The 26,915-nt window shown below is 43.1% G+C and overlaps 1 protein-coding gene across 5 annotated transcripts in view; it reads left to right on the top strand.

Annotated features, from left to right (window-relative positions):
* Positions 1–26,915, top strand: part of INVS (inversin) — a 234,441-nt gene that overhangs the window by 166,930 nt on the left and 40,596 nt on the right. For all 5 annotated transcript variants that reach the window (XM_023202710.2, XM_023202698.2, XM_023202696.2 and 2 more), the window contains 5 exons: positions 884–1,096; positions 13,641–13,924; positions 20,762–21,476; positions 25,378–25,607; positions 26,392–26,466. In XM_023202710.2, coding sequence (XP_023058478.1) covers positions 884–1,096; positions 13,641–13,924; positions 20,762–21,476; positions 25,378–25,607; positions 26,392–26,466 — 1,517 coding nt within the window. The remainder of the gene's footprint in view (positions 1–883; positions 1,097–13,640; positions 13,925–20,761; positions 21,477–25,377; positions 25,608–26,391; positions 26,467–26,915) is intronic.

Raw genomic sequence — 26,915 nt, 5'->3', positions numbered from 1 at the left:
AGCAACTCTCCTGCCTTAGCCTTCTGAGTAGCTGGGACTACAGGTATGTGCCACCATGCCTGGCTAATTTTAGTAGAAACGGGGTTTCACCATGTTGGCTAGGCTGTCTCGAACTCCTACCCTCAAGTGATCACCCGCCTCGGCCTCCCAAAGTGCTGGGATTACAGGCATGAGCCACTGCACCCAGGCCTTTTGTATCTTTTTTTTAGAAAAGACTTCCAACATCATTTTGTTTTTAATCTTCCTGGTTTCTTCTGGTACTTTCATGGTTCCTTTTTAAAATATTTAGATATTTGCTCTATCCAGAATTTATTTTGGTATAAAATGTGGTGTAAGAATCTCTTTTTTTTCCCCAGATGGCTACCTGGTTGTCCCATCACTATTTATTTAGTAATCCATCTTTTCTGCAGAAATGTAAAGGGCCATTCTTATCATATACCGAATTTCTCCATTTGGAGCTCTGTTTTTTTTACTTCATAAGCATTAACTATCAGTAATCGTGGGCTCAAATTTACAAATCTCACAATTAATATTTTCACTACCTTTTTAAATAGGGGCAGGGAATTATTTGGCACATGGGAAAGAAGAGAAGTGATCATGTGTTTCTAATAGGCCCCTATTTGTTTGCCAGGGAGTAAAACTCAGGAACTGCCATGGTTAGCAGCACAAAGCACCTGACCCACAGTAGTCAACCTTGTTTTGTGCCCCTTGGAGTGAAAAAGAACAGCCCTGTTATAGAGAAGGTGGCTTTGCCTGGGTAATATTCCACATCTTAGAATGAAGTTTCCTTCTGCTGCATAATAATATTTTCAGTTTAATTGTGCCTTGAATTACATTCTAAAATTAAAAAAAAAAAAAAAAAGAAATCTTTCTTCCACTTCAGATACACACCCCTTGATTATGCTTTGCTTGGTGAGCGCCATGAAGTGATCCAGTTCATGTTGGAGCACGGTGCCCTGTCCATCGCAGCCATTCAAGACATCGCCGCCTTCAAAATCCAAGCTGTCTACAAAGGGTACAAGGTCAGAAAAGCCTTCCGAGACAGGAAAAATCTCCTCATGAAGCATGAACAGTTGAGAAAAGATGCTGCTGCCAAGTAAGTGTGAGCTATGCAGATTGCACTCTTGCCACCCAGAATCAGGGTGGAAGCGGAGGTGTGGGGGGTGCTGGGGTGTCCAGGAGAGGGAAGCAGATGAGAATCTGAATTACTGTTGGTCCCTGCAACCTTCCCTCTTCTCAGCACTCCGTCTTCTGGGACCGAGGCTGCAGTGAAGGACAAAGGCCTAACCTCTGCTGGGTGGTGATTCCTCTAGATTAGTCCCAATGTTTCAGTCCAGGGACAAAGCACTCCCACTCATGGAAGGGAGCTGGAGATGGGATTGCTTACTAGAATAAGCTATAAACAAATAACTGCCCTTCTTGCCCTTCTTCTCTTTCTTTCGAAAAGAAACATGCCAATATCTAGCCTACTTTCACTAGATCAATCTAAGTCTGGTTTTAATTTGATTAAAGCAACCAACTTGTATAAATAGCTTACTGTCCTTCACCCATTTCCTAAAACATCTGTACTAAATAATTTACTCAAGAAATATTGGTTGAATGCTTACTGTACAGACAAAACGCTTGGCTAGTGCCTAGGGAGAAAATGGCAACTAAAAAAGCAAAATCCCCCCTACCTCAAGGACTTCGCATTTTTTTTTGGACAATGATGCAAAATGACTGTGCCTATTACACATTCAGATTATTTCACATAAATGATTGATTTTAAAGCTGGGTGCGGTGGCTCACACCAGTAATCGCAGCACTTTGGGAGGCCAAGGCAGGCAGATCACTTGAGGTCAGGAGTTCAAGACCAGACTGGCCAAAATGGTGAAACTCTGTCTCTACTAAAATTACAAAAATTAGCTGGACGTGGTGGTTAGCGCCTGTAATCCCAGCTAATTGGGAGGCTGAGGCAGGAGAATTGTCTGAACCTGGAAGGCGAAGGTTGCAGTGAGCCCAGATGGCACCACTGCACTCCAGCCTGGGCAATAGAGTGAAATTACATCTAAAAAAAAAAAAAAAGATTTATATTATACTTTGGTTTGCCTTTTCTTTGATAGATATGTTGGGTAGAAGTATTTTAAATAGTAGCAGTGTATCACATTAGCAAATACAGACACCATAAACTCTGATGATAAAGATGTGGGCAAGCAGATTCTTTTTTTTGAGACAGTCTGTCACTATCACTCAGGCTGGATTACAGTGGCGTGATCTCCACTCACTGCAGCCTCCACCTCCCGGGTTCAAGTGATTCTTACAATTCAGCCTCCCAAGTAGCTGAGATTACAGGTGTGCACCACCACACCCAGCTAATTTTTGTACTTTTAGTAGAGATGAGGTTTTGCCATGTTGGCCAGGCTGGTGTTGAGCTCCTGACGTCAAGTGATCTGCCCATCTTGATCTCCCAAAGTGCTGGGACTATAGGCATGAGCCACTGTGCCCAGTCTGGGCAGATTCTTGAAAGATAACTTCCTGGCTGTATCTTGAATGTTTTTAAATCTAAATCTTCAGTCCTTCTAACTCTTAAATCCTTCTACATTTTACCCTCAAGGGGGAAGCATAAGTGTACTAAATAATCATTAAAAGTAATAATAAGAGGCAAGATAAGTCATTTTAATGAGAAGTTAAATACCACTATGTACTGGAATGTTAATCATCATGTCAGCCTTCAGTAAATAAGATTTATAGAAACACACCATTTTCTGTGACTCTGAAGCTACTGAAGTAGATGGTATCCCAGGAAATACTATGTTGCTCTCTTCTCTTAATGATACCCTCTTCCTTTCACTTTTGCCAAAGAATCCAGTATCAACCTAAAAGCCTTTATACACCTCTCTTTCCAGCCTTCTTATAAAAGTTCTCTGCTTGTGAGTGGCAACCATAAGTAGATAATACACATGACCAATTATCCTGAGTTGCAAGTAAATATTCTCTGTAAAGGGATGGAATATTGTGTTTCGTTCTACTGATGTTTCCATAAGCTCCAGTTTAATGTGTGAGAATCTATTTTCAAAATTTGCAGTCATATCTGCTTGAATGTAAGATGGGACTCAACAAAGACAACACAACTGACTTTGTATGTCCCCTAAAGGGAGGCTATAGATCTCCAAGAGATATACTTAAATGGTGGAGAAACTGATTTCATTTGTTCTGTTTCTCAAAAGTTATTTCTTAAAATCTGAGTCAGTGTTTAATTTTGCTTTTAATTCTTGCTTGAAGAAACAAACATCAGGATGCTAAACTCAGTCCTTGATGCTACTGCCTCATTGACTAAGCTGGCCCAGGCACAGCATGTCACCTTGGTGTACCTTTCCCAGTTTATTATGTTAGGATGGCAGAAATCATCTTCCTTAAAATGAGGATGTGAAAGGCACGTATTAAACTTAAGTAAAGTAATTTCTAATTTACTGAAAGAGAAACTGGGACAGAAAAAAGTTATAGTGATATTTACTAAGGCAGGTAATGTTAGAAAATGCTATTTAATGTATATCTATAATCGATTTAAAAGCACTTTATAATTCACACTGCACTGCCTATGTTGTTGCCAACATGAACATTACTATAATTTACCTGCCAAAGCACACAGTTGAGTGTACACTAAAATAAAACCATATTTCTGTTGATCACCCTTCTTCCCTGAAGCTTGCTTTTTGCCAGGTTCTTATTTCACTCGAATCTCGGATCTCCTGTAACTCTCTGACTCTCCCTTCTCACATCTTTTAAATTATTCCATCTCCACACTGCAGTCAGCCTTGAAGGCGAACTTCTTAGACTTCTATTCATGCTATACTTTTTTCCATTGAAAATGTATCCACTCTTAAATTTTAAATTAATTCATGTCTATAGATAGCCCCCTAATCTGTCTCACACCCTGACCTCCTGGAACTCTAATCTCGTATCTTCAGTTGCCTAGTGGGCATTTCTGCTATGCTTTTGTCACTTGCCAACACTTTAGATCATTGGACGTTTCCATTTGCATGTCCTGTTTTCACTATAACTTCAGACTCTGCAACACACAGACATGCAGATGGAAACAGCTCATCACCACAGTCTGTCTCTCTTCTGGCCTTTTTAGGTGCTTGCTAGTGCTGCTACCATTGATTGTGTGCATTCCCCCTTTGATAGCCTTTGCTTTCATTCTTCTGTGCCACCGCTACTCTATACAAGCCCTCATTCTTTTTTTTTTTTTTTTTGAGACAGAGTCTCACTCTGTCACCCAGGCTGGAGTGTAGTGGCTTGATCTCGGCTCACTGCAACCTCCACCTTCTGGGTTCAAGCCATTCTCCTGCCTCAGCCTCTCAAGTAGCTGCAATTACAGGTGTGCACCACCACGACCAGCTAATTTTTGTATTTTTAATAGAGATAGGGTTTCACCATGTTGGCTAGGCTGGTCTCAAACTCCTGACCTCAATCCACCCACCTCGGCCTCCCAAAGCACTGGGATTACAGGCATGAGCCACCGCGCCCAGCCCCCTCATTCTAAAATACCAGCCGTGGTGCTCTGTAAGATCCTTCAACATTTCTTTCACTTCCACTTACATTTCTAAGTCTCATTTCTCTCCACTACCACCACCTCCCACCTGATATCTCAGCCAACCTGAACTTTCTTCACTTCACTTACCATGCTGTCTGGGAGACCTGAGCTCCTTCCTAGCTAGTATATGTGATTATGTTTCTAAGAGTTACATCACCATGTCCAGTTTTGGTCACCCAGTTCAAACTCTTGTGATGCTTAAGTCCCTTCTACGAGAGGTGGTTCTGTGTCCCCCAAAAAGTCAAGTGCAAGAAGTCCTGTGTCTCTCAAGATAACATATTCCATTAGTGGAGGGCTCTGTCTAGCAAAAGTTCTTTTCTACCCTTTGGACTTGAATCTACCCCTGGAAGCCAAAGAGAAAAATGTAAATCCCCTTTTCATAAACCAACTTTCAGATTTTTAAAAAACTGCTCATAACACTTCCATTGCTACTGCTCGTCTCCTTTTCACTTGGTAATTAGTCAGTGCTCCCCTGAACATCACCAGATTGTTAATGGTTGGCCATGTGTCTGACTCATCTGCTCACAAAGTCATCTGGCCCATGGGGAATTACTTCCATTGTTCTCTTTCATGCCATTCCACTTCTCTGAGCCTCAGATTTTCATCAGTAAAATGGAAAGAAGGTTTCTTAATTCAAGATGGGCTTCAGGGATCCATGAATACCTGAAACTGTGCACAGCATTTTGTGTCAGAAGCACACATGAGTTTTGCGGGAGAGCATGTATAGACTTTCTTTATCACATTCTCCAAATGGGGTCCATGAGTCACACACAAAAAGACAAAAACCACTGGACTAAATGATCTCTCACATCCCTCCCAGCTCTAACATTCTGTAAGTCAAAGGTCCTAAGACACACGACATTTTTTTATTCCCTCAAGAGAGAGTTAAAGATCAGCTATTTCTATGCCTGTTATTCAGTGACAATGAAGAGATAAAAATCTGACAAACTCCTAGACACCATGCAACACCAACTGAAAAGGTGAGAGCTAAATCATTTTTGTCTCATGAGGTAATATTTTCCTCTCACTGGAAATGATCCAACAGAAGTGGAATTATCATCTCTCCATGATAGTATATAAGGAATTTTTTAAATTATGTAAAGATGCCTATAATCACAGCACTTTGGGAGACCAAGGCAAGAGGATCGCTTGAGCCCAGGAGTTTGAGACAAGCCCAGGAGTTCAAGATATAGTGAGACCCCATCTCTACAAAAAAATTTAAAAACTAGCCAGTGTGGTGGCTTATACCTGTAGTCCCAGCTACTAGGGAGGTGGGAAGATCACTTGAGCTAGGGAGGTTAAGGCTGCAATGAGCTACATCACGCTATTGCACTCCAGCCTGGAAGACAGACAGAGACCCTGACTCAAAAAAAAAAAAAAAATTATGTGAGGAGCTGGTCTCTGAGATCTCTTCTGAGTCTCTGCTCATGCATGCTTCTCCCTCTGCCTGAAGTAACCTCTCAGTTTACTCCTCTCTCATTCTTCATATGTAGCATTTTTCTCCCCCTGTTTAATTAGTGAGTGCCTCCCACATCCTCCCATAGCTCTGTGTAGTTACCTCTCCTTTAGCACTCATCACATCTAGAACTCACTATTGGCAGGAACGTATGGGTCTGATTCCCCAACTCGATTGTCAGTTTCTTGAGAACAGGGACTGTGTGTTATGTACCTCCACATCTCTAGTACCTTAGAATGTTTGGTGTATAGTAAGCATTCAATAAATAAATATTCAGTAAATTCCCCTACAAAGGGTCTAAAACCTTACATAAGCCATTGATCACTGTAGACCTTAGTTTCCCCATCTGTCAAATGGAAGGGTTGGACCAAATCCTCTCTTAGGTCTCTTTCAGTTCTTATACTGTGACTCTCTATAAGTGTACAACTTTAACTTGTTTGTCTTGCTCAAGGCAGCAAACACATTATATACCACTTATCCTCACAATGCTCTTTGACACTTACATATTCATTTGGTTTTCCAACTCCCTGAATATTGGTCATGAGAAAATCATCATTTGACAGATTATAACAGTCTGTGTTCTGATTTTAAAAAGAAAGACCAGAGCAAAGGGGCTGACCGCTGTCTGTACTTGAACACGAAACCATGATTCTGTAAACTTTTTAGACTCACACTGTTTACAAGTCTTATCCCTGCCAGATTTAGAGAATATTGGGAAGGGCTGTGTACGGTGGCTCACGCCTGTAATCCCAGCACTTTGGGAGGCCGAGACGGGCGGATCAAGAGGTCAGAATATCGAGACCATCCTGGCTAACACAGTGAAACCCTGTCTCTACTAAAAATACAAAAAATTAGCCAGGTATGGTGGCAGGCACCTGTAGTCCCAGCTACTCGGGAGGCTGAGGTAGGAGAATGGCGTGAACCTGGGAGGCGTAGCTTGCAGTGAGCCGAGATCTCACCACTGCACTCCAGCCTGGGCAACAGAGCGAGACTCTGTCTCAAAAAAAAAAAAAAAGAGACTATTGGGAAGAACAACTACAAGTAAATACCCTGTTTCTTGTTTAGAAGATATAAGGAAGCTTAGCCAAATAGTTGATGTTAATTTGTCTCTAGGAACCAAAAACATACCCATAAGAAATGGAAGCCCAATTGAATAATGTGGATTTTAGATATTACAAATATAGATAAATATTAAAAAGTAGACATGACAGCTGTCCTTAGTCTCTTTTTATAAATGCAGAGATGGGCACAAAAAGGTTAGCCTGCCTGAAGTCACACAGCTAGTAAGGAAGAGAGATGGCACATGGATCTAAGTCTCAAGGCCAAGCTACCTCCCATTACTTGGTTCAAGGGAATCCTCCTACCAGCCAAGCCCATGCTGGAGGCTAGCAGCCATCTGATTGAATAACCATCTGGCTCATTCAGTCATGCCACTGTTGATCCCATTCGTTGTTAACAGAGTGGTGCCAAGCCACCATTATCAATTCTATAATGTAATTCAATAACACTCTTCCTATTAGCCTCAAAACTAACAGAACAGAGCACACCAATATTCTCCTAAATCCTTGAGAAAGTTACAAATATCGATTGGTCCCTAGCCTACACCAGGACAAGTAATTAGAATGGCAGCATTTAGGCAAAGCTGGGTTAAATCAGTACAACTGGACACACTAACTAGACTTCTCTTTTCTGTAGAAGCATTTTAATCACATCTCTCAGACCTCACTAGGTCTTGTATTCATGGCAATGGAAACCTGAATATTCATGGGATGGGAAAGAGCCTGCCTGTTTCTGCAGTGTCTGATAGAATTAATTTCTTCGTGTCAAAAGTGGGCAAACAGAACTCTCTTGTGGGTCGCAGTATTTAGAAGGCACATAGTAGGGTAGAAAAAATACCAACTTCCATTAACTCCAACTATGCAGTCAAGAGTTTGCCATATTGCACAAACAGATACATCCACTCCTGAGATGCTGAAGCCATCGTACATTCAAGTCATTTAAGTTACTGCCCTTGATCAGCTTTTGTTAAAATGTGTTAAATTTTCTGATCACTCAGCTTCTTTTTAGCCCTTTTCTTGCCAGATTTTCATCCAGGCTAGTAATTTGTAAAAATTTCTATCTGTGGGTCTTAGATTTGGTTTTATGGGGCTTTGGGGGAGTATCTCTGCCCCACAATGGCCCTCGAGCAATGTGAAGCAGCGTTGTGTCCTGTAAATCTTTTATTCTTGGGAAGACAGCCCCAGTCCTATCAGCTGAGAGTCTGGAAACCCCTGTTCGCCCTGTGAACCTGAAACAGATGTCGTCAAAGATTTAATCCCCAGTTGACTTTCTCACTTTCTTATCCTGAAGAGCTACAAAAATTGCTCTAAAAGAGACAGTACAAACCAGACTAAATTAGCAGCCCATTAGAAGCTATCGTCTACCCAATTTCTCTTCACATAGTAGGGAAAAGAGAGAGAGAAAGGTGGGACTATTTTATCCACTAATATTCTGCCATGTTAATAATTTTCCTGCAGAAATGTTGCTTGCTGTGTCATAGAACTTTAAAAAATTTTTCATATCAACTAGAATAATATTGGTTCTTTTTCTGATATTTTTTCTAAGCTTTACAAGTAAAATAGATCTTTATAACATAGCGTACTTTCATGATTAAATTTTGTTTTTGTTTTGTTTTGTTTTGTTTTTTTGAGACAGAGTCTCGCTCTGTCGCCCAGGCTGGAGTGCAGTGGCACAATCTCAGCTCACTGCAAGCTCCACCTCCCAGGTTCACGCCATTCTCCTGCCTCAGCCTCCTGGGGCTACAGGCGCCCGCCACCATGCCCGGTTAAGTTTTTGTATTTTTAGTAGAGACGGGGTTTCACCATGTTAGCCAAGATGGTCTCACTCTCCTGACCTCATGATCCACCCGCCTCAGCCTCCCAAAGTGCTGGGATTACAGGCGTGAGCCACCGTGCCTGGCCCTGATTAAAGATCTTTGACATTTCTTTATAACTTAAGAAAAAAACATTTAGATTTCAGGACAATTATTGAATCTAAGAGCTAAGGACTAAACACTACATTGAAAGCTAGTTATGGCTGAGTGCAGTGGCTCACACCTGTAATCCCAGTCCTTTGAGAGGCTGAGGTGGGAGGATCACTTGAGGCCAGGAGTTGAAGACAAGCCTGGGCAACATAGGGAGACCTTGTCTCTACAAAATATTTTTTTTTTTTAAATTAGCCTAAAAGTTCAAGGTTACAGTGAGCTATGATTGCACCACTGCATTCCAGCCTAGGTGACAGATTGAGACCCTGTCTCTAAAAATAAAAATAAAAAAGAAAGCTCATTTTTAAATACTGCTAATGATTAGTTTGAAGTGGCATCCCCAGCTTCTTCATATGACCCAATTAATTTTTTAAATAATGGAAGAAGTTAGGTGAAATTTTTAAAAACAACTCTGTCATGGGGATGAATTTTACCAGGAGATAAAGCAGCTGAGTTCTATCTTGGCTCTGTCTGTAGTTTACCGTGTAGCCTTGGGTAAGTCACTTACCTCTCTGCCTGTTTTCTTATCTACCAAATGAGGGTGTCACCCTCAATATACTGTGGTTTCTTCAAACTCTTACACTATGAGCACTGGTTCTGGACCTTTTCCCCAGGGAGACACATATATGTGGAGTCACGTTCAACTCTCAGAAGCTGAATTGTTTGTGGTGGTGTTGTTACTGCTGCTGCTTTAGTTTTAAGGCAGCAATATAGATAAAATAGGATATAGGTTACGCATAATTTCCAGCTTTAATCCCACTCCGTTTTTTCCCAATTGTTGTGGGAAGTCAGGGACCCCAAACGGAGGGACCTGCTGAAGCCGTGACAGAAGAACATAAATTATGGAGATTTCATGGACATTTATCACTTCCCCAATTGACACTCATATAATTTCCTATGCCTGTCTTTACTTTAATCTTTTAATCCCATCATCTTTGTAAGCTGAGGATATATTTCACTTCTGGATGCTGTGATGATTGTGTTAACTGCACAAATTGTTCATAAAGCATGTGTGTTTGAACAATATGAAATCTGGGCACCTTAAGAACAGGATAGCAGTGATTTTCAGGGAACAAGGGAGATAACCTTAAAGTCTGGCTGCCTGGGAGCCAGGCGGAACAGAGCCATATTTCTCTGATTACTGAAAACGGGTAAGAGAAATATCTCTGAATTCTTTCCCCAATAAGGAATATTAATAATTAACAGCCCTGGGAAAAGAATGCATTCCTAGGGAGGCCGCTAAAATGGCTGCTCTGGGGGTGTCTGCCTTATGCAGTTGCAGATCAGGGATGAAACACGCCCTGGCCTCCTGCGGCGCCCCCAGACTTGCTAGGATTAGGAAATTCCAGCCTGGCAAATTCTAGTCAGACCAGTTCAAGGCTCTTGAATCCTGTTAAGATGTTTATCAATGACAATGCATGCACAGCGGGACATGGAAGTTCATTAGTGATTCTAGTTTTGCCCTGACCTTCTGCCTTGTGATCTTTTGTTGCCCTTGAAGCATGTGATCTCTGTGACCCACACCCTATGTGTACACTCCCTCCCCTTTGAAAATTGCTAATAAAAACTTGCTGGTTTTATGGCTCAGGGGGCATCACAGAACCTGCCAACATGTGATGTCTCTCCCGGACACCCAGCTTTAAAATTCCTCTCTTTTATACTCTTTTCCTTTATTTCTCAGACCGGCTGACACTTAGGGAAAATAGAAAAAGAACCTACATTGAATTATTGGTGGTGGGTTCCCCCAATATCCAGTGATCACTGCTATTACATCAAGAACCACTGCTCTGAAGAACTTCACAATTGTGAGCCATGTGCCACCTGGAAGATTTGTTTAATGTAAAATGCATCAATTAAAAAAAATTAATTATATTTATAAGACCAGGGGCTAATTATTCATTCAGATTATTGCATTCTGTCTCCTAATTCTGCTTACTTAGTTCTACCAAAATGAAAAATCACCCCCCTGTATCCCCCCTCCAATCTCCAGAAGTCAAAGCCCTCTTGCTTTCTGGATGTCCTGGCCACTTTAAAAGGCTGGATCCCCTGTTCCTCATGTGACTGCCTTTGTTTAAAGGCCCAGAAAGGTCTGCAGTGATAAGGTTTGCCCCGGGACTGGCTATAGAGAGGCTTCTTGGAATTGAATAAGGAGCTGTTTGGTTTCCTAAAAAGAAAGAGGAGACTGCTCAAATAACAAAGTCTAATTTATCACCTCAGAGTCCCCCTTAATGGCAGTGAGATCCATTTAGGTGACAACCCAGACAGACACCCACATGTGTCTGTCTAATGAGCCAATATCATTCCCTTAAAACAGCCCTGCTCATCGGTGCTGATAAAAAGCACAGCCCTTCCTCTGCCTTCCTGGACCAAGGCTATTAAATCTATTAGCAGTACTTCAGCCACCCAGATGCTTCCACCTTGTTCTGAAAAGCAGCCTTGTCCCAGAGAGATCACACTGAAATGGCGCCTGCTCGCATCCATATGAATCTCAAGTTCTGAGATGACAGGCTGTCCAGCTGGCCTGTAGACCGCAGTCATTAGCAGGTGGCAAAGATGTCACAAAACCAGAGTCGAATAAAAACACTAGAGCTGTACAGGAGTTAGCACGACCCATCTGGCCATGTTCTTGGTAATGAGACTCAGGAGAAAACTGTTAGATAAGCAAGCTTGGATCCCAGATCAGGGGCTACTCCATACAGGAGGAAAGAGCTTCAGAAGGGGAATTTAACAAGTTGACAAGGTTTTAAATCAAAGTGTAACCCAGGTATCTGTCAGCTGGGGCTTTCCTGTCCCTTGAGATCTAAATAAGCTTTGCTTCAAATGCCGTAGTCCGTGGCAGTCTGGATTCTATGACTGCTTGGCAGCTTAGGGTCTCCACCTTGTCTCATGCTTCTGTGTCTGATCCTTAGCCCTGTACCTTGTCAGGTTGCCTATAAAGAAGGCATGCTCATGTGTGAGCAAGGTGGACCTTACAAAAAGTTGGTGTAAATGTGGAGAATCACATTTCATATTGTATGTTTCATTCCACCTAGTGGTATAGTGAGCAGTCCATGTTAGACTTTCCTGTGCTCTTAAGCCTGGCTACTCAAGGTGTGACCAGAGGGCCAGCAACACCTGGATCACCTGGGTGCTTGTTAGAAATGCAGAATCTTGAGTTCTTCCCAGCCTTTCTAAGTCAGAATCCATAATTACCAAGACACCAGGTGATTCAGGCCAATAAAGAGTGAGGAGCACAGAACTAAAGTCCTTTTCAGCTGGGTGTGGTGGCGCACGCCTATAATCCCAACCCTTTGGGAGGCCAAAGCTGGGGGTGGGGGGGGAGATGGCTTGAGGCCAGGAGTTCAAAACCAGCCTGGACAACAAAGTGAGACCGCCCCCCCCCCCCCCCCCCACAACCCTGCCCACTGATCTCTACAAAAAATTAAAAAATTATCCAGGTGTGGTGGCGCATGCTACTCAGGAGGCTGAGGTGGGAGGATCGCTTAAGCCCAGGAGTTCAAGGCTGCGGGGAGCTAAGAAGGCACCACTGCACATTGCACTCTAGCCTAGGTAAAAGACCCCGTCTTTAAAAAGATAAATAAATACAAAATATAACATTTCTTCTATCATAAATTAGGTCTTTGTTTTCCTGGCTGTCCCCTTCTGGGTAGAAGATTCCTTAGGGGAGGACCTGAAATCTGTGGTTGTCATTTCTGTATCTTCAGTGCCCAGCAGAGACAGAGACTCAGAAATTGTGTTTTTCCTCCTGTCTTTGCCTTGGGAATCCCTACAAATTAACAGCAGTGGTCAAACAAATCCTGCCCCTAACTCAGCCCCTTTGTCCTTAGTTAGGGGCCTGGGCTACCTTTCTGAGCCACATCAGACCCACCTGCCTCACCCTGCTACTCATCTTTAGATGGGCCCCTCCTCCCCAGCCCTTGTCTGTTCTCTTGCTACCCAAGGGTTCCAGCTTTGCCACCAGCAACTTATGTGTGACTTTTTGAAAATCACCCAACCTTCTGGGTCTCATCTGTAAAATGAGTGGATTTGACTCATTAGCTAGAGCTCTTAACGGCAGCATTTGCAACTCACAGGTGTGTTTTAATCACTGGCAAGGCACTTTGCAAGTGACTTTTTATATGATCATTAAGGTTTGCCAATGGGCTTTTTTAAATGAATAGAGCAGATTCAAGGTTATCCCTTTGACTGTCATTCTCAGTTGCATTCTGCTGTGCCTTCTGAAACAGGAGAAAAACGGGTGGTGGTACAGGTAGCTCCAGGGATCACACACAAGCTTGGGGCATACACACCGTTGGGAATGTGTTATGGTTCACATTCAGAAAAGTTGCCTGGTTATCTCTCATGTGTCTCAACAGCACAAAGACTGATCTATAAACTTTTCAGCTCTATCATCTGGGCTATAAGGCCTGGTGTAAAAGAGATGCTTTTTATTTTATCTGGAGAAAAGACTGCTCTTGGAAAATGTAAATTTCCAAATATCTCCTGTGATGTAGTAGCGCCTCTTAAAATTTAAATCTCACACAGAGACACTTGAGCAGGTGATACTCTTTACATTTTTTCCTCTTCCTCTTTGACTTTGCTTCCAGAAAGCGAGAGGAAGAAAACAAACGAAAGGAGGCAGAACAGCAAAAAGGAAGGCGAAGCCCAGATTCCTGCAGACCCCAGTCCCTTCCCTGTCTGCCCAGCACCCAGGATGCACCCAGCAGGCAGAGCCGGGCCCCCAGCAAGCAGCCTCCTGCTGGCAACGTGGCCCAAGGCCCTGAGCCAAGAGATAGCAGAGGATCTCCAGGAGGGTCTCTAGGCAGAGCCCTCCAGAAGGAGCAGTCTGCTTCCTCAGATTTGCAGGGAACAAACTCCAGAAGGCCAAATGGTAGGTGTATTGCCTTTGTCATCTGCTGGCCCACGGACTGTGGGCTTTTTTCTTTGGTGTATTTAGACCAATTACACTTAAGATAATTGTTATATTAGCACTTAGGACCACCATTTTATGATTTGTGTTCTACTTGTTTCCTCTGGTTCTCAGTTCTCTTTTTTTCCCTTCCTGTAGGTTACTTCAGCATTTTTAAGGATTCCATCTTGATTGATGTATGGCTGTTTTCTTTTCTTTTTTAGAGTGAAGCGTGAAAACCTCACTTCCATTTATCTTGTCCACTTTTAAGTATCATTGCTTAGGTATCAGATGGTGTCATAAATTTTGTTTCAATCATGAGATACAATTTATAAAACTCACAAAGGAAATAACATTTTATGCACCCGTATTTCTGCTCTCCTGTTGTTTCTTCTTCCTTCCTGATGCTCTAAGATTCTTGTATCCTTTCCTTTCTGTATGAAGAGCTTTCTTTGGCCAATCTTTAAGGGTATGTCTGCTAGCAACAAATTCTTTCAGTTTTCCTTTGTCTGAGAATGTTTTTATTTGATTCCTGAAGAATCATTAAGATAGATGTAGAATTCGTGGTTGGCAGTTCTTTTCTTTTAGCACTTGAAAAACATTGTGCCATTTCCTTTTGACTTCCATGGTTTCAGATGAGAAATCCACTGTCCTTCAAATTGGTGTTTCTCAGCAACAGTCCTAGGTAATATGTCATTTCTCTCTGACTGCTTTCAAGATTTTAAAATTTTTCATTAGCTTTCAGAAGTTTAATATGATGCGTCTTGGCATGGGTTTTTGCAGTTTATCCTATTTAGAGTTTACCTGTGTGTCAGGGGTCCCCATGATCCCCATCCCCAAGACTACCACCAGGTTTGGTGATGTTGGAGGATTTACTAGGGGGACTCAACATAGAGTTGTACTCCCAGTTGTGATTTATTATAGCAAAGGGACACAAAGCAAAATGAGCAAAGAGAAAAGGCGTATGGAGCAATGTCCAGAGGAAATTAGGCACGAGCTTCCAGTGGCTCTCTCCCAGTGGAGTCACACGCAACACTTTTAATTCCTTCTGCAATAAATTGTAACAACCAGTCAGACAAACTTTTGTTGACAAAGAAAGCTCACATGAACCTAGGACTCCAGGATTTTTATCTGGAGTCAGTCACGTAGATACCCTCTGCCTAGCATATGCTAAAATTCCAGCCTCCCAGAAGGAAAAGTGTGTAGCACAAACCCTATTGTTTGCATGAAGCAATTTAAACACATTGAGCTACTCTTAGAAGTTAGAAAATGGTAGGAGCTTTCCCAAAATCTAAGTGCAAATCCCAACACAGTGAAAAAGGCAAATTATGTCTTCGTAGTATTATGAAAATAGCCCTGAACTTATGGACTTTCTCAGAAGGGGGCTCTGGAACTTCATGATTACTGAATTCAGGGCTTGGACAGTTCAACCTGTTTCTTTGAACCTTAACTTCCATAGCTATGAAGTGAGGGTATATTTTCTACACCGCAAGGTGTATGGATAGAAATAATTCATGTTGAGTACTTGTTATAGCCCATAACTCATCATAGGTTTTCAGTAACTATTATTATTGAGCCACACATTAATCTAGCCAAGAACAACTACAGAAAAGTATACATAAAATGATTACAGGCTGGGTGCAGTGACTCACACCTGTAATCCCAACACTTTGGGAGGCCGGGGCAGGCAGATTACTTGAGGCCAGAAGTTCAAGACCAGCCTGGCCAACTTGGCGAAACTCCATCTCTACTAAAAATATAAAAATTAGCCAGGCGTGGTGGTATATACAACTTAGGAGGCTGAAGCACAACAATTGGAGGCGTTAGTTGCATTGGGCTGAGATTGTGTCACTGCACTCCAGCCTGGGCAACAGTGAGACTCTGTCTCAAAATATATATATATGTAAAATGACTATAAACATTTCTGGAACATAATTCCATAATCAACTTTACAGTGTAATCCTTAAGGATTGTATACTCATGATGCTTTGCTACATATTCATTCATTCATTCATCCAACCAGCTTTAATTAAGCTCCCATAATGTGACAGCCATGTTGAACTTCCTTGAGTTCTTTCTTAGCTTGGGGCCTTTGCAGATGCCACTCCCTCTACCTTATTTTTGAGATATCAGGGATAATGTTGCTTCTTCTGTTCAACCTTTATCTCCCCACTAAAGGAGGCTATAGTTTCCTGCTATATGCTCCCATACTTCTCCTATACTTCCCTCTTATAAAGATCATCACTTTTTACTGTTATTACTGGTTTACTTGTCATTTTTTCCACTAAACTGCAAGATCTGTGAGAGCAGGGTTGCTTCCATTGTCTACTACGGCTGTATAACAAACCACACAAAGACGAAGTGACTTTGAACAATAACGATTTAATTTTTATGATTCTATTTTGGTTGGAAAGTTTCTTTACAGGCTTCATCTGGTCTCACTCATGTGTCTACATTCAGGTGGAGAGTCAGTGGAATTCCACGTCTAAGATATACTGACTTGAATGTCTAGCAATTGATGCAAGCTATCAGATGGGATTCTTTGACTCTGTTTTACATGGTTTTCATCCTCCAGTAGACTAGACTGGCTTCCTTACATCGTGGTCTCAGGACAGCATTCTCAGAAAGCAAAGATAAAAGCCACAAGACCTCTTGAGAAATAGACTCTAGAATTTGCACACATTATATTGATCAAAGCAAGTTACGAGACCATCCCAGACCAAATGATGTGGAGAAATAGATTCCACCTTTGTGCATATGAAGATGGGAGGAATTTTTGGCTATTAAACAACCTGTCATAGTTCCTATTTGGTCACAGATTATTCACATTCCTCTCGCATGCAAGATATTCTTACCCCTTGATATGGATTGGCTCTGTGTCCCCATCCAAATCTCATGTTGAATTGCAATTTCCAATGTTCGGGGAGGGACGTGGTGGGAGGTGATTGGATCATGGGGGTGGATTTCCCCCCATGCTGTTCTCATGATAGTGAGTTCTCACAAGATCTGATGGTTTAAATGTGTGTGGCACTTACCCCCTCGCTCACACTCTCTCCTGCTACCATGTGAAGAAGGTGCTTGCTTCCCCTTTGCCTTCCACCATGATTGTAGGTTTCCTGAGGCCTGCCAGTCATGCTTCCTGTTAAGCCGGTGGAACTGTGAGTCGATTAAACCTCTTTTCTTTATAAATTACCCAGTCTCAGGTAGTTCTTTATAGCAGTGTAGGTATGGACTAATACATCCCTATCTCAGTACCCCAAAATCTCAACCTGATTATCTCATCACAGTTGAAGTCTAGGATTTTAAGACATGAATCAGATGTGGTTCAGGTTCACCAGCTGGGACTCTTTCTGATTCAGAGATCAATCAGCCAAAAAGATACATTATCAACACCACTCCCCCACACCCAACAAACAGTGGTGAGATAGGAACAGAATAACCACAGTAGACAAAAGGGGGTAGAAAAGGAGGCACATAGCAGCCATTAATCCATAGCAACTCTGAAAGCCAGCTGGTGACATTTTACCAGGGCCCCTACTCTGAGGTAAATATTCCTTGATTAGGGTCTCATTTTACTCCTGGTGGCTTCCTATTCCATTGTTCTCAATGGCTCTTGGCTCTGCTACCTGAATTCTTGACTCTGCTCTCTGAGAAGTCCTTCCCTTTCTGAAGAAATGCCCCTGTTTGCAGCTGTGTAGCTTTCTCAGCCTGTCTCCTGACTATAGGATACTGGGGCCCCAGAGGCTTCTTTTTGATTTGAACTATGTCACCAGTTCAAGCTTGTGGTACTCTCAATAATACGATTATCTAAAAAACTTCATGGGTTTCCTGTGAATCTGACTGGATTCATTTAATATTTCAAAAGCCACATCCATAATTTTTCAAATAAGCTTTTCTCTCATTTGAGTGGCTCAGATTTCTGTGGGAAAATGCCCTTGAGATTCTTAGAAATTCTTTTGTCGAGCTGAGAAGGCCTATTATATACCACCTTAAATATTTTTGAGTCTTAATAAAGGGTGTACAACCATACTTTTTTTGTTTTGTTTTGTTTTGTTTTTTGAGACAGGGTCTCACCCTGTCACCCAGGCTGGAGTGCAGTGATGCAATCACAGCTTACTGCAACTTCTGCCTCCCAGGCTCAAGCGATCCCCCCACTTCAGCCTCCTGGGTAGCTGGGACCATAGGTGTGCGCTACCATGCCTGGCTGATTTTTTGCGTTTCTTTTTCGTAGAGATGAGATTTCATCATGTTGCCAAGGCTGGTCTCAAACTCCTAGGCTCAAGCAATCTACCTACCTTGGCCTCCCAAAGTGCTGGGATTTTATAAGTGTTAGTCACTGTGTCCGGCCTGATTTGATCTTTATGCTGAGGCCTATGAGACTTTTGCTGGCTGGAAAGAATAAAAATGTTAAAATAGTTTTATTTTCTAACCCAGCACATCCTGGGATCTTTACATTATCTCTAAATTTTGCTTGCAAACGGAGCAGTTTTTTCTTCATTTTATTTGCTTTCTCCCCATACCTTGTCATACGTAGGTTAAAAAGCAGTTGACATTTTGTTCTACATTCCATCTGGAAACCTCCTGAACTGTACCTACAGCTTCATTAGGTATATTTTCTATCTTCTGCGTTACTGCAGGTGACAGTTTTGCCAGTTAATTCTGTCACTGAATAACAAGGTTCACTTCTCTCTAGATTCCCACAGCAATTTCTTCTCTGCTCTTCAAGCCTTCACCAGCAGTCTCTTCATTGCCTTCCCAGCTTCTGCTCACCAACCAGTCCAAAGTCAATACCATGGATTTTATATTTTAAGACAGCACCTCTCTTTTATAGATATAAATATCTGTGTTGGTTATCTCCTGTAGCATAATAAACCACTCCCAAAACTAAGTGGCTTAAAACAACAGAAGTTCATTATTTCTCAGTCCCGTCAGCTACCTAGGCAGTTCCTCTTCTCGATCACCTGGGCTCACTCATGAGGTATATCTTCTTATATCCCTTTCTTTGTTTTTTCTTTTTTGAGACAGAGTTTTGCTCTTGTTGCCCAGGCTAGAGTGCAGTGGCGCAATCTTGGCTCACTGCAACCTCTGCCCCCTGGGTTCAAGCGATTCTCCTGCCTCAGCCTCCTGAGTAACTGGGATGAAGGCATGCACCACCACGCCCAACTAGTTTTTTTGTATTTTTAGTAGAGATGGGGTTTCTCCATGTTGGTCAGGGTTTCTCCATGTTGGTCTCGAACTCCCGACCTCAGGGGATCTGCCCGCCACAGCCTCCCAAAATGCTGGGATTACAGGCATGAGCCACCGTGCCCGGCCCATCCCTTTCTTTCTTACATGAAGAGTAGCATAGTTTAGATAGCTCTTTGGCACTTAAGAATATTTTATTTTACATTATTGAGACATAGTCTCACTCTGTTGCTCAGGCTGGAGTGCAGTGGCACAAACAGCTCACTGCACCCTCAACCTCCCAGGCTCAAGTGACCTTTCACCTCAGCCTTCTGAGTAGCTGGGACTACAGGTATGCACTACCATGTCTGGATAATTGTTTTTTTTATTTTTAGAAGTGGGGTCTCACTATGTTACCAGGCTTGTCTCAGACTTGGCTCAAGCAATCCTCTTGCCTCAGCCTCCCAAGGTGCTGGGCCACTGCACCCAGCCAGAACAGTTATTTTAAAGTCTGTTTCTGAAAACACATTATCTGGATAATCTACGTGCCTGTTTTAGTAAGATTTTTTTTTTTCTTCTTTGAGACAGAGTCTCGCTGTCACCCAGGCTGGAGTGCAGTGGCGCCATCTCAGCTCACTGCAACCTATGCCTCCTGGGTTCAAGTGATTCTCCTGCCTCAGCCTCCCAAGTAGCTGGGACTACAGGCACACACCACCATGCCCAGCTAATGTTTGTATTTTTAGAAGAGACGAGGTTTCACCATGTTGGCCAGGCTGGTCTCAAACTCCTGACCTCATGATTCCCATCTCGGCCTCCCAAAGTGTTGAGATTAAAGGCGTGAGCCACTGTGCCTGGCATATTTTTCATTTTAGATGTTAGTCATTTTCAGAGGACCCCTTTGTGCAGCCTGAGTTGAGAGCATGTCACGCTAAAGCAATATTGTGTTTGCTTCTGTGAGGCATCGTGGGATATCTCCATCCTGAGAACAGTTTTTATGTTACTGTCTCCTATGGATTGAGAATGAATGAATACCAAGCCCATGTGAGGAAGAAGACTTTGGTTTTAAATTCTTATGGGAGACTCCTTACCTCATCCAGAACCTGAGCTGAAACAAACTTCCTTGTCATCTCCAAGTGCTGGAGAGCAGATTTTAAAATCTGGAGTATTTCCAAAAGGTATATCCCTTCAAGAGTGCTGGCTTCAGGTAGAGTCTTGGTTCCAGTTAACTTTCTTCCTGCAAGGCCTCATTTTCTGTTCTTATATAGATGTTAAAATACAGCCAGATATTTAATAAGACCATCTGTTGCCCACTCTACCACCATTACCTGCCTAGACAGTCACTGGATCAGCTCACACACTTAATTGCTTTGATTTTCAATTTTCTCTTTGTTTTTGGCCTCCAGAGTTCCTTTATTTTCTTAAAGGCATGACAGTGCTTTCCAAAGGATATCCATTATTTTTGTTAACGTGAGAAGGGCTTCAGGTTATCTAACCTACCATATTGCTGGAAATAGAAGTTAAACAGTTTTTTCCTAGTCGTATTTGCCACTATTATGGTAATGATATAGGCTAAGTCTGAATATCTTATGTGAACATATTAGCAAAATTATCCTACTATGCAAGTTTTGGACAATATTTTTTCTTTGTTTCCCCAAGAAACAGCCAGAGAATATTCTAAAGGCCAATCTGCCTGTGTCCACTTCAGACCCAATGAAGGCAGTGATGGAAACAGGCATCCAGGAGTTCCCTCTGTTGAGAAGTCCAGAGGTGAGACAGCTGGTGATCAGCGGTGTGCAAAGGGGAAAGGCTTCGTGAAGCAGCCCTCCTGTATCAGGGTGGCTGGGCCTGATGAGAAACGAGAGGACTCCAGGCGGGCAGCTGCAAGCCTTCCACCACACGATAGCCACTGGAAGCCCAGCAGGCGGCATGACACAGAACCCAAGGCCAAATGTGCCCCCCAGAAAAGGCGCGCTCAAGAGCTCAAAGGAGGAAGGTGCTCCCCGGCTGGTTCTAGCCGGCCAGGCAGTGCCCGGGGGGAGGCAGTCCATGCTGGGCAGAATCCTCCCCACCATCGTACACCAAGAAACAAAGTGACACAAACCAAGCTCGCAGGAGGGCTCTATTCAGATTTTCCACAGAGCACAGAGGAGTTGAGGTCAGAAGCCAGGAAGCTGGGGACATCCACCCTGTCCAAGGACTTTCAGGTATCTAAGGAGACTGATCCAGTACCTGGTCTCTCTGGGCAGAGTGTGAATATTGACCTTCTCCCTGTAGAGCTCCGACTGCAGATAATTCAGAGAGAACGAAGGAGGAAAGAGCTGTTTCGCAAAAAGAACAAGGCAGCGGCAGTCATCCAGCGTGCCTGGCGAAGGTAGGAAGATGGGGCTGCCACATCTGTGGTTCTTTGGTTGTTACTGATATTCTCCACATGACATCTGTGCTCTTTGATGTTTTCCCAATGAGTTCCATTTGGTGGCATGGTAAGGCCAATTTTATGGAGCCTACCCATGAAATTCACACAAGATCCTAGTAATTTACATTGTGTAAACCATTTGGAAGATGTTTTTGCCTAGAAAGATGGGAAAGTGCTCCCAGCACAGCATGGGGTAAAGGAGAAATTCCTGGGTTTGTAACCATGAAATGTCAGATTCAGGTAAGCTCAAACAGGTTATGTGACTTTGGGCAAATCTCATGGCCCCCCGACCCTCTGCTTCTTTATCTGTAAAACAGGATTTAATAATTGTTGCACATGTCCTATTAATACAGCAGGTTACTGGAATGAGATAATGCACACTTCATTAATTCTAAATTACTACACATAGGAGATACTTTATTTTTATTCTTATGTCTTTACTACCCAGAAACTAGTCATACTCGAAAAACCTAAACCAGGTTCTGGATATAATAGATTGAGTGACTCAACTGTATTATGTAAACCTCTCTGAGCATCTACCAAGCTCAAAATACGTAGTAGGCACTGGGAGTGGGGGTGAAGGCTGTCCTAAAAGCCTGAAACAATGTCCCAATATAGTAGAGACAAATGCTGCTGGGGGGTGATTATGGGAGGACTTGAGTGGTCTTATTGCTACAAATGTTCATGTCTCATAATCTCTTTCATCCTGAAAGCCTCACTAGAGCCTAAATCTAAATTAGGCCTTACAGTGATGAGTGTCCAGAGAGGAGCTGGACCCATCACCAATAGGTGGGAGTTGGCCGGGCACAGTGGCTTAGACCTGTTACCCCAGCACTTTGGGCAGCCGAGGTGGGAGGATCACTTGAACCCAGGGTTATGAGACGAGACCACTCCGGGAACACGGCCAAACCCCGTCTCTACAAAAAAATACAAAAATTACCCAGGCGTGGTAGCATATGCCTGTAGTCCCAGCTATTTGTGAGGCTGAGGCAGGAGGACCGCTTGACCCCAGGAGGTCGAGGCCACAGTGAGCCATCACCATGCCACAGAACTCCAGCCTGGGTGACAGAGTGAGAACCTGTCTCAAGAAAAGAGATAGGTGGAAGTTATTTTGCCACCATCACTGGGGAGAGGAAGACGGATGGGCAGACAAGGCAAGGAAATAATGCGGGCACAGGTGTGCCAGATATCAAGGTTCCTTCAGGAGAAAAAGGAAGACGTTCTCTCCTTAACATTGGCAGGGAGAAAACAAGATGGGTTCCCGGGAGGTCCAGGGAGAGGCTTCCGTTCGCATCATACCAGAGACTGCCTAACCCAGAGCCAGGTGATCTGGTTTGTGCTTGCACAGGCTTTGCAATGTGTTCTCCCTCATGTCTGTTTCAGCTCTTGGCCATTAACAAAGTCCTCCCATGCCTGACCCCATGTGATCTCCCAACCACACCAGGAAGCCACCACGACAGGGAGCAGTATCCCCATTTTTCAGATGAGAGGCAAAATTGACTTGTCCTTTTTGTCCAGATCCAGCACTTGAACCTCTGGCTGACTCGAATCCAAGGGCCTTTCCCTTACATTATTAGTGAAGTTAGTTTTTGCTGTGGTCAAGCTAATGGAGGTGGAGATGGGCCCCATGCACTTTGCCTGAAAATAGGATGGAGAAGACTGCCTGGTTGGTGTCATACACATCAGGGTAACCAGGAGAAGGGTGATATTACTATTACCAATTGTTAACATACTAGTAGTTTTTATTGGACACTTGTGCCAGGCACTGTTCAAACTAGTTTTACCTGGATTAATTCATGTAATCATCACCGATAACCCTGCAAGGTAGATATTGTTCTTACCCCCGTTCCACAGATGAGGAAACTGAAGTACAGAGAGGTTCATCAACTCACCAACATTACAGAACAAGTGCCAGGGCTGGCTTTGAGCCAAGACAGTCGGCCTCTAAAGCCACAGGTGGAAATGGCCATTGCACCCCCTCGTTGGGGCAGTTATGCTGGTACATGCACTGGCTACCATCTAGATGAACTTTTTAAGTATTTTGGTTGAAATCTAGGATCTAAACAAGCCAGCAAGGTTTACCACGCCAGACCTCACAGCTGCTCCCTACCTGAAATGTCTCCTTCTTCGACTGTCTGTTTGACTCCTTTGAAGAGTCAGAAGCTGACAGGTCCTGTCAGTAAGTGACCAGAGTAGCAAATGAGCCTTCAGTCATTCCCCCAAGAACAGTGGGCTTATGGTCTAACATGCCCACCTGGGTAGACAACTACACAGGCTCCCTCTGGATGTGCCACTGTGCAATTCTGACACCCAAAGGACTTCTGGGATTGTTGCATATTGCAGAAAGCCAAGTCTGGTGACAGTAAAAACACTTTTATTAGTTCTAGTATAACTACTTTTTCTATTTTAAATACAGGAGCCTGAAGTGCTGTCCTGAAAATGTGTCTGATAGCAAACCTAAGCAGTGAGGGCTGGGGCAGGGGTCAGGGCTGGACACGTAAGTGCTCAGTGCAGGCTGTGGTTATAGGGGACAGGTGCAGGATAGAGAAAAGGAGCTGGAAAACAGGCAGGGAAGGAGGGGGCAAAATGAACCTTGGGTCCTGAGAAAATGAAACTTGATCTTAAAATGGTCAGTTTAATAACCAAGTAAGATGACATTTTAAAGAACTGAAACAGGATCCTGGACAAGCTGAACAGGAAAGGTGCTGCTGGGCCCACTGAGGGCTGACACCATTAACAGCTTCAGCCACTACCCAGGCTTCCCCACAAGTTCTGTGCCCACAAGAGCAGAAGGTATAGAAGACAGCATTTCAAACAGGAGAAACTGAATTAGAGTGGTAGTGCCATACTTTTGTCTAGACTTGGCTTTTTGGAAATGTGGTAGGTATTCTAGTAGAGGGATGCCATGGTGTTACTCTCCAGGAAAGAAGGAAGAGTCATGTAGGCTGACTGAAATCAGCCTTTGGGGAAGGAGGGAGGGGCTGCACCACGCACTGCAAGGAGCTTTTAGCAGACTTAGGAAAAAGATTACTTCCCATTTGGTGCAGCCCAAATGGAATCTCTGTAAAATCAGACATGAAGCCTGTTGCTCTCTGCAGCTACCTATAGGCTCACTGGGAATAAAGACAGATACAGATAATAAACATTGCTGCAGCTTTCCTTTGGAGGCCTCAAAATAGTTGTGCTCAGTAAGTTTGGGAGTGCATGTAGGACAGAAAGCATCAAATAAACCCTAGATGTCAATATAGCCATCATCCCCCATCCCTCACCCACTCCAAACCCACCTCCAACAGACTTATCTTAGTAAGATGCAGCTCATACCTTTACCACTCTAAAGCCCCCTTTCCTCACCAAATACACAGTGCTTCCAACACATTGTGTTACTGACTTTCTGGCACAAATGCCCGTATCTCTGCTGATGCCAGTTCTGCTGCATAGAATGCCCTTCTCTGTCTGGTAAGCTCCTATTCATCTTTTAAAATCCAGCACAAACATTAGCCTTGTGAAACCTTACCAATCCATCAGTCAGTCCTGCATCTGTTTGCACAACCAGCTCCTTGCTCTTGCATGGTACTCTCATGCCACACATCCCTCTTTACACAGCAGCCTGTCCCACTAGTCTGTGAGCTCCTTAAAGGCAAGGAATCATGATGGAATCCTAGTTCAGGAGGTGTCTGATGATGGAAAAATAATTCCACATTCAACATGCTGCCGCCGAAATTAGGAATGGGAGCTTGAATGAACCTACCAGGAATTCAGCAAATACTACTACTATAGTTTCTAGGAACCTTAAGGAAATTTAGTTTTCTCAGTGCTGTGATCTTAAAGCCTCTCCTCTCCTCTCCTCTGACCCCACCAGCTACCAGCTCAGGAAGCACCTGTCCCACCTTCGACATACGAAGCAGCTTGGAGCTGGAGATGTGGATAGATGGAGGCAAGAGTGTACAGCATTACTCCTCCAGATTTGGAGGAAGGAACTGAAACTAAAACTCCCCCAAACTACTGCAGTAAGCAAGACCCTCAAGAGTCCATCCAAGGGCACCTCAGGCACAAAGTCCACTAAGCACTCAGTGCTTAAGCAAATCTATGGTAACTGTCCTTCTGCCTACTTTGTAGTTCACAACTACCCTCTGCGTGCCACATCAGAATCTGAAATGGGATTTAATTACACTAGGTAAACTTCCATTCAGATAAATTAGTTGGTGCAAAATTAACTGTATAATTCAAAAATGGTCAAAACTGCAATTAATTTTGCACCAACCTAATATTTTTCAAGCACCAAGAGAACAGCACCATTTCGTGCCTGCCTCCCAGTGATACTGGGTCAGAACTGTTTCGTTTTGTGAGGCGTTCTAGCATCTCAGCCCAGAGCGCCCTCAAGCTTTATTGTTTAAACCTCTCCAGACCCCTGCCTGAGTCTCCCCCTTGCATTACCCATTTGGAGCATTCAAGACTTAGCTAGACCCTGACTTTTCCTATGCTAAGATGTTATAGGATTGCCCACTATGAGAATGCTCAACACCCATGCACTACAGTAAATATTTGTTCAGCAGATTAACTTCTACAAATCGAAACATTTTCAGCTCTGCAAAAAGCCCATCCAAGTAGACCCAGTAGAGTTCAAGAAGCCTTGCTGGCTCAAGAGAGAAAAAGCAAAGGCACCTTTAGAAAGATCTCCTACAGCATGAACTTTAGCATTCATTTGGCAAAATCTCAGAACTTTGCCCTGGGCCTACATGGTTCCACACTATACCTAACTGATTTTGACACACGCCTGCAAGCTCAAGCCTTTACCACAATAAGGAATTCAGAAGTTGGTCAGGCCAAAGGTATCCCTGGCCAAAGAAAAGTAACAGTTATTGGTTCATTTCAGGTTGTTCTCAAGAAGGGAAAATACATCATCCTACAAGATCTGTAAAAGCCTCTTCTGTGCTGCATCTCAACTCAGGTAAGGCAGCCACTGCAAAGCAGATGGTGGGGGAGAACATGGGGAAGCGTTTTCTTTCATTTCATCCCCAAAGACAGAAGACATTAGAACAGAGATGGCCAGGGTTTTCCAATGGTCATTTGATTTCATGGGATTATTACATCTGTCTCCCTAAGAGGCAAATTATTTTCACAACTAAAAGCTATTATTAACATTAACTCCAATAGAAACAATAAATGGTAGCTATTATTGATCACTTTTATACAGTTTTTCACATAAAGGAGAAAATAAATGAAAATACTGTCATTTTTCAAAGGAATACTTTGGGAATCCTTTATAATCCTTATGATCCCCCGTTTCCTTCTCCAAGATGGGAAGAACACCATGAAGAGGACACTGAGAGCATGTACAGCCCAGGCTCAGCTATGCGTGATTTCCCTCATACTAGAGAAGCTCAGGGAACTTTCTTT

Source organism: Piliocolobus tephrosceles, chromosome 14 (genome assembly GCF_002776525.5).
Source record: "Piliocolobus tephrosceles isolate RC106 chromosome 14, ASM277652v3, whole genome shotgun sequence".
In the NCBI taxonomy this organism is placed as follows: domain Eukaryota; kingdom Metazoa; phylum Chordata; class Mammalia; order Primates; family Cercopithecidae; genus Piliocolobus; species Piliocolobus tephrosceles.
The sequence above is the reverse complement of the archived record's forward strand: the minus strand, read 5'-3'. Positions and strand labels throughout refer to the sequence as shown.